A 7,500-nucleotide genomic window follows, 5' to 3' on the forward strand; every position below is an offset into this window, starting at 1 on the left:
CTGCTTCTCACTAACGGTTGAGTTGAAGCGTAGGTGGCAGATGTTGCAGGAGATGATCTGTTTCTTCTTGAGTGGCTGCGGAACCCCAAACGTGTGGTTGATGACCGCTTTCTGGACTGGGTCCATCTGGGTTTATAGACACACACGTACACACACACACACAGAAAGAGAGAGAGAGAGTCACATAAACACACATACACAGACACAGACAGAACAAGAGAAAAAGAGAGAGAGAAAGTCACACAGACACAAACACACAGACACACATACACACACACAGACACAGATGGGGATGGAGAGAGAGACATTACTGGGTCATATAGTCACACAGTCTAAAAACAAAGAACTAAATTATCCTTAAAATGAGGTCATTTTAACCTATATTTTTTAGCAGTTTTATTTCAGTGCATTATATCATCTATTCAAAATCTGCTGCTTAAAAATCATAAGATTTCAATGTACAGAACAGCTAAGACACACACGCAACCACACACACACGCACGTGCGCGCACATACACACACACACACACACACACACGGACACGTGGCTGCTGGCCACTGCTAATCTGTTCTGAAGGACTTGGGATGACGTAGTTGCTGTGTACCACTGCACGCTGCATACAGAGCCCCTACAGCACACTTACGTAAAAAACACACACGCCAAAAACACACACGCCAAAGAGACTCAGAGCACAACCTGCTCTACAAACACACACGCCAAAGAGACTCAGAGCATAACCTGCTCTACAAACCCTCCTCCTCCATGCACTTGAGAAGCAGGTGATGTTTCAAGCACAATTAAAGCCTAATTCTCTCGCTCTCCCAGGAGGGGGATGGGGAAAAAGGTAAATACATCCATACAGGGGCATGGCTAAGAACAGGCTATTGAGCTAAATCCCGGGATATTTTTTTCATAGCCCGGAACCTGCTCTCCCGGCCGATAGGATACCTTCCCCTTGTTGCCTGGTGGAGCCGTAGCGCGGTGATTAGCATTGCTGTCCCACACATTCAACATGCTTGACTATTTGGACGGGAGTAAGGTCAAATTAAATTAAGCAAGAATTACATGAAGTGACATTAAGTAAGGGGAATTAAATTAAGCAATAATTACATGAAGACAAGTGTGAGAACCGTTTAGACTCAACCTCACTATTTCCCACTTTACAAATTATCTCCTCTTTATATAGGCTCTTTCTATCTCCACCTCAGTGTACCAAACAAAGGCTGACGCTGTGCTTTCTGATATTCAAACAGTGTTATGTTGTCTTTGTTGTCTGTTATCAATGCGAGTTTATGGGTAACCTATGGCGATATCCATGTCCGTTGTCAGTGTGAACTAGCATAAAAGTGTTTTCATGTAGACAAACAGTGTGGTATAATGGATGGGGTAATGTTCATGTGAGTCAGACAGATGGCGGGCCCTGCATGGCATGGGCTGTCTTCAGGCTTTCCCTTGCTGTCTCCAACTGCATGAAAATCGTGCATTAAGCTGACAGAATTTTAACGTTTTTGCCCCCCAGATCCCCCTACAGGTCTGGGCTGAGCCCAGAATGTTTTTAGCTCCTGGCACCGCCCCTGCATCCATCCATCATCAATCCAGCAGAAGAAAGCTGTTTTTGCTGTACTGTTGTGCCTTACAAAATGCTGTTTACAAATGTTCATATCTAACATGATGATGCTGTCAACAAAAGATCTGCAACATCTGAGTGGGTTGTGTGTTTTAGTCGTGTGTCACTGACTGACCTTAAAACTACCATTAATCATTAACCCTAATCTATTACTGACTAACTGATTTAGTGGTTTTACAATATTGATTCAGACCCGATAGGCTTCATTGACTAGGGGGGCTAATTCATTAACTGTATTTCGCTTTGCACAAATTAATTAACTACATCTCCTTTTAATCACTACAACCCCTAGAATGCATCTTGGTTTCACTGGGAGGGAACATGAATCAGCTGGAGGGACTAAAGGAGAGCCTCAAGCCCGATCTCCCATCATGCTTTGCGTGCAGTCTCATCCTGCTCTGCAGCTTGCTGTCCGGACTGTGTGGCTTCCCAGACCTCTCCCAATAAATCAGTGAAACAGATCCCTTGCAATAATGACCATTTAAATAAGCAGTGTATTATTTCTTTTCTGAACTACTGATTCAAAAGAAAAACTACTTTCAATAACTACAACCAGATTTAACAGTGAAGAAAAAGCATAACAGGGAAACCCTGTGAAAACAGGATTATGCGGATATAAACGCATGCACACTTATAGGCTGCGACTGACTTCAACAATGATAAGAGTGCTATTAGCCCTGGTCCAAACCTAGCCAAATACACGTAGCAATGACAGATTCTCCCAGGCCAGACCTGGACGAATACACCTAGCAATGAGATTAGCCCTGGTCCAAACCTGGATAGCAGGATTGCATTTTATATACGGGGCCATAGGGAGATTTTAAGTGTTCTATAAACAGAAATGATGATGGCTTAAATAAAACTGTAACTGGTAACAGGAAGTATATACTGGGATCTGTTGACTCGGACAGAGGAGCTGGCCCTGAGCTGGCCCTGAGCTGGCACAGCTGCCAGGAGCTCCTGTCCTGGTTCCTAACTAGAGCCTGAGTCCCGTGGCTGGGATGAGCTTCCCACTGTCTCTGTGATATCCCCCCAGCAGCTGAGCTGCGCTCCCAGTATTAAGAGATCAGGCAAAACCGACAGGACATCACAGCCTCACGTCTGAACACGGGAGTATCAGTGTGTGAGGGCTGACACTTCAAAGAACACACACACACACACACACACACACACACACAGGAGAGCGCACGCGCGCACACACACACACACACACACACACACCAGCACATACTGTATATGCACCCTTGCAGTGTGTGATGAAAGAGGAAAAAACAACAGGAGTCTCTGGCCTCATGTCGGAACTGTGAAACATCATAGGAAGAACTGAACCCACACACACACACACACACACACACACACACACACACACACACACACACACACACACACACACACACACACACACACACACACACACACACACACACACACACACACACACACACACACACACACCTGAAGATCATGAAAAAAGAGCAGCCCTGTCTGGCCCCTATTATGACATGTGGTGTATCGTGCTGGGGGCTAGTCTCTCTCTCTCTCATACACACACACACACACACACACACACACTCTTTCACCCCCATCACACACAACACACATAAACACTCTTTCTCTCTCTTTCTCACCTCCACCACACAGGCCTAATCACACACACACACACACACACACACACAAACACGGACGTGTGTGTAGTTGGAGTGGCCCCACTGACCGTGTTGAAGTTGGGGAAGAGGCTGAGGGGGGTGGAGCCGTTGACCCTGAGGGGCAGGAAGTGCTTGAGGTCCAGCTGGGGCTGCATGGGGCGGCCAGGCAGGGACAGCGAGGCCAGCAGGGGGCTGCCCTGGGCGGGACTTCCTGTTGAAAGAGGAAGCAGGAAGCAATGCATCAGTGTATCTAGTTTGGGACACCCCACTGCCTGTGTTTATGAGAATGCACATTATCACACGCACGTACACAGACACACACACCCACACACGCACAGACAAGCACAGACACGCACAGACACACACACACACACACACACACAAACAGACACACGCACACACTGTTAAACGGAGTGCCAATCATAACTGTTTACTGGATCTATACTACATTAAAATAGGTCTGTAATCATATTGGGCTGTTCATTATCTGCACTCTGTCAAGCTGGTGAGTGCGTTACTTTAACAGTAATAAATATTCAAAAAGTTACATTTTCTCAGTGTCACCTTCAAAGACTTTGCCACCTTCACTGCGCACGTTGAGCAAGAGGACCTCTCAAAATAGTATTCTGTTCTTCATATAATGGCTCAGGCTCTCGCTCCGCTCTCTCCAATCGTGCATCATCTCTCTGTCTGTCCCACAGTAAGCGTTTCCTTTCAGTCTATTAAAATGCTCTTTATCTTCCAGAGGTGAAACTTTCCTCCAGAGAGATTATCATGCCGCGTACATTAACAGCAATCAGGACTAATTAAAAGTGCCTCTCCTCTCCCTCTCCTCTCCTCTCCTCGCTATTTCTCTTTCTCGCTTACTCTGCATCACTTTCTTTCTCTCTTTGTCTCTTTCGGTCTCCCCTTTCCTTCCTCTCGGTCTCTCAGTTTCTCTCTTCTCCTTCATCACCTCTCCCCTGATTCCATTTTCTTTCCCTTCATGCATTTTCCCTCCTTCTTTTCCATCATCTCATGGCTCCTTATCTATTCTTCCTCTTCTCCTTTATCCTTCTCTCCTGCCCCCACCCCTCCCCCCACCACCACCCCTCTTCTTAGTGAATGATTGAAAAGTGCGATGACTGCAGATTGCGGGCGCCCCCGTTCTCTGATTAGCGCTCTGATTGGTGATTAGCGTGGGTATGGAGAGAAGTTTAATTACCACCGTTTGTGGCTCATGCTAATCACATCAGAGCGCGTGGAAATAGCCGGCTAAACCCCCACAATGTATTTCCTTCCTTTGCCTCCCCCCTTCCTCTCCTCCCCCTCTTTTCTTTCTTTACTTTCTTCCACTCTTCACAAGGCCGAGCCCCACAACTGTCCCTCTCAAACCCGACTCACACAAATGAACCCAGGTAGCAATATTACAGTGCGTACAGATTAAATGCGCGCGTATGTTAACCAGCACAAAATGGAATCTGTGTAAGTCGTTAAGTCCTAATAAGATAATGGCAACGAGGACCAGGGCACGTGAGATAAATGAGGGGAAAATGGGAGAATGAGGAGGAAATGGAGTATGAAACCCTCTCCATGGTCTGGCGCCAACCAGCTTAAACCGGTTCAAACTGCTCTGGCGGGCACAAAGCCCTCCCCCCTCTGATCCAGCTGAACACAGATCCCCCCCCCGCTTCCGTTCCACCTCACATGCTGGTAGTGTGATACTCACAGCGGGGGTAATCAGTTTGGTAAGGTAGGGCAGCATACCTGTCAACTAGTCACATTACACACACTGCACTGCACAACCTGCTTCCCATTCCATTGGCAAATTGCCCCCCCGCCGACCCACTCCTCCGCTCTCTGCACCTGCCTCTTCCCACCACACTACCCATCAACCCCCCCCCCCCCCCCCCCCCCCCGCCCCCAAATATGTATATCGTCTCAGCGGCACACACGCACACACACATTCTCTCACTCAATTTGAGCCCGCGAGCGAGCATTCGGATCGACCTATTTAACCTCTCCTTTCATTATGCGACCCTGTGGTCCGCTCCAATCGATTCTAATTTCACGGGGGGGGGGGAGTAGCCTGTTCATGGCCTCCTCCCTCACCCCCACATCTCCTCCTGAGTGCTGATCTCCTTATTTAACAAACAGTAGGTCACCCTCATCAGGGGGGGGTAGGACAAATTAAGTGCTACTAAAATACTGTACCATTTTTTTTAACTGGGAAGGGAGGTAACAAATCGATTGGTAACAAATGCATCAATTGTATGACATTGCTGGATGTTCACACACGTGTTCATGCAGGCATATGACAGGGCTCTGCTGCCCCTCAGTGCTCTCTGCTGGCTCTTTTGCTGCAGTTTTACCAATGAGGGCACCAATATGAACCCGTATTTATATATTCTTCACATTCTTTTTACTTACTTGGCTATAACAGTATTTCCACTGTCTACACACACATACTCTGGACTCTGTTGCCAGCTGTGTGTGTGTATGTGTGTGTGTGTGTGTGTGTGTGTGTGTGTGTGTGTGTGTGTGTGTGTGTGTGTGTGTGGGAGAGCGGGCAGCAGGCCTCGCTGGTACTAGGCGCCAGGAATCCATCATCTCCATTTACGCTTTACGCTGTATCGATTACTGCAACCCCCCCCCCCTTCTCTCTCTCTTTCAATCTGTATCCCTCTCTCTGTTTTACACCTAATCTCTCCCTCTCCCCCTCCCCCTCTCCCTCCCCCTCCCCCTCTCCCTCTCCCTCTCCCTCTCTCTCTCCTCCTCCTCCTCCTCCTCCTCTCTCCCCTGCGTCCCATCAGCAGGGTGAGCCAAATCAAGCGTGGCGGCGCTAACTGAATGATCCCCTCCATGCATCGTGGAAGGGCGGCCTCGTCTGAAGCCCCGTCTGAAGCCACGCTCGTTGAGCTTTAGCTATGGAGAAGAAGATGATGGGAGGACCGCTGGGAGTCTCACGCTGACGGAGTGTATTTGGAGGTGCTGCTGACCTTTTCTGTAAATGAATGGTGAAGATCACTGCACTGTGTTGGTCAGTTCTGATGTACTGAACATAATGAGAAAGGAGGACGCCTTTACGGTAGTGCCAGTGGCAGACCATAGAAAAAGCTGTACTGAAGCCTGCACTGTAAAATACACGTACAATGTACAGAAAAAAAGGATTTCAATCTATACCTATTTGTTATTTCTGTTCTCATGTCTTAACGGAATAATGTGTTATAATTTCATTCTGGAAACAGTATTTCTGGGCGGCTCAATGTTTCAGTGCCTGAATCAATAAAATGAATGAATGAAGTGAGATAATTGCCTTTTATCTACTTTCAATTTCAATCCATTTTGGATTTCTTACAAATATGTCATTCAAGGGTGATGTATTGTAAAGTAATTGCATAGCAAGATAATAATGCTAATAATAACAATAATAATAATAACAATACAGAAATATTATTATAATTATTATTGGTATTATTATTAATAAATAATTATAATCAATAATAATAATAATAACAACAAGAACAACAATAATAATAATAATAATAATAATAATGATTGTTATCAATAATAACATTATATTTGATCACAACCTTAAATCTTAAAGTGAAAAAGCAAAGAATGTACTATATCTAAAAACTGAGCAGTATAAAAGTGGTGAGACCTGATAAATTCAATTTTTTTTCATGCTGTAATGTGGCAATTTTGTCCTCTGTCCCAAAGTGTGTCAGTGCTTTCACCCCTGCGGCTGTTAGCCTAAGGGAGCCTGCAGGGACCTGAAACCACTGCTCAGGTGTTGTCCTGGCGACAGCAGGGTGGGAACGTCTCCGTACGGCCGCCGTGCAGCGGAGCAGAGCGAGGATGGAGGAGGGGAGGGGGGATGAAGGGCTGCGGGGAGCCAAAGAGGGGCGCGTTTTCCGCTAAAATGGGTCGTTCCACTTAATCTGCTTGTCAGGGATGACTTTTAGGGACATGGAGTCTCTTTCTCTCTCTCCCTCTCTCTCTCGCTCAATCCGTTTCTCTCTCTCTCTCTCTCTCTCTCTCTCTCTCTCACTGTTTTTCACTCAATCTCTCTTTTTTTTGCCTTCACCCCTCCCTCTCTCCCCCTGAAATTGATCTCATTAATCTTCCAGGCACTTACAATAAGTAGCTGGAAAAGAAATTTGGAAAGGGGAGAGGGAGGGGAGTTGGTTTTTTTAAAGACTGATGCTCGCAAATAGACTTTCGTGTCCTCACGCTGGGTGTGC

The 7,500-nt window shown here is 46.5% G+C and overlaps 1 protein-coding gene across 4 annotated transcripts in view; it reads right to left on the bottom strand.

Moving 5' to 3' along the window:
• The window catches only part of znf385c (zinc finger protein 385C), a 120,254-nt gene that overhangs the window by 14,731 nt on the left and 98,023 nt on the right, over positions 1–7,500 (bottom strand). For all 4 annotated transcript variants that reach the window (XM_031560923.2, XM_031560924.2, XM_031560922.2 and 1 more), the window contains 2 exons: positions 3,343–3,485; positions 16–126 (listed from right to left, as the gene is read on the bottom strand). In XM_031560923.2, coding sequence (XP_031416783.1) covers positions 16–126; positions 3,343–3,485 — 254 coding nt within the window. The remainder of the gene's footprint in view (positions 1–15; positions 127–3,342; positions 3,486–7,500) is intronic.

This window comes from Clupea harengus, chromosome 23, assembly GCF_900700415.2.
Source record: "Clupea harengus chromosome 23, Ch_v2.0.2, whole genome shotgun sequence".
Classification (NCBI taxonomy): domain Eukaryota; kingdom Metazoa; phylum Chordata; class Actinopteri; order Clupeiformes; family Clupeidae; genus Clupea; species Clupea harengus.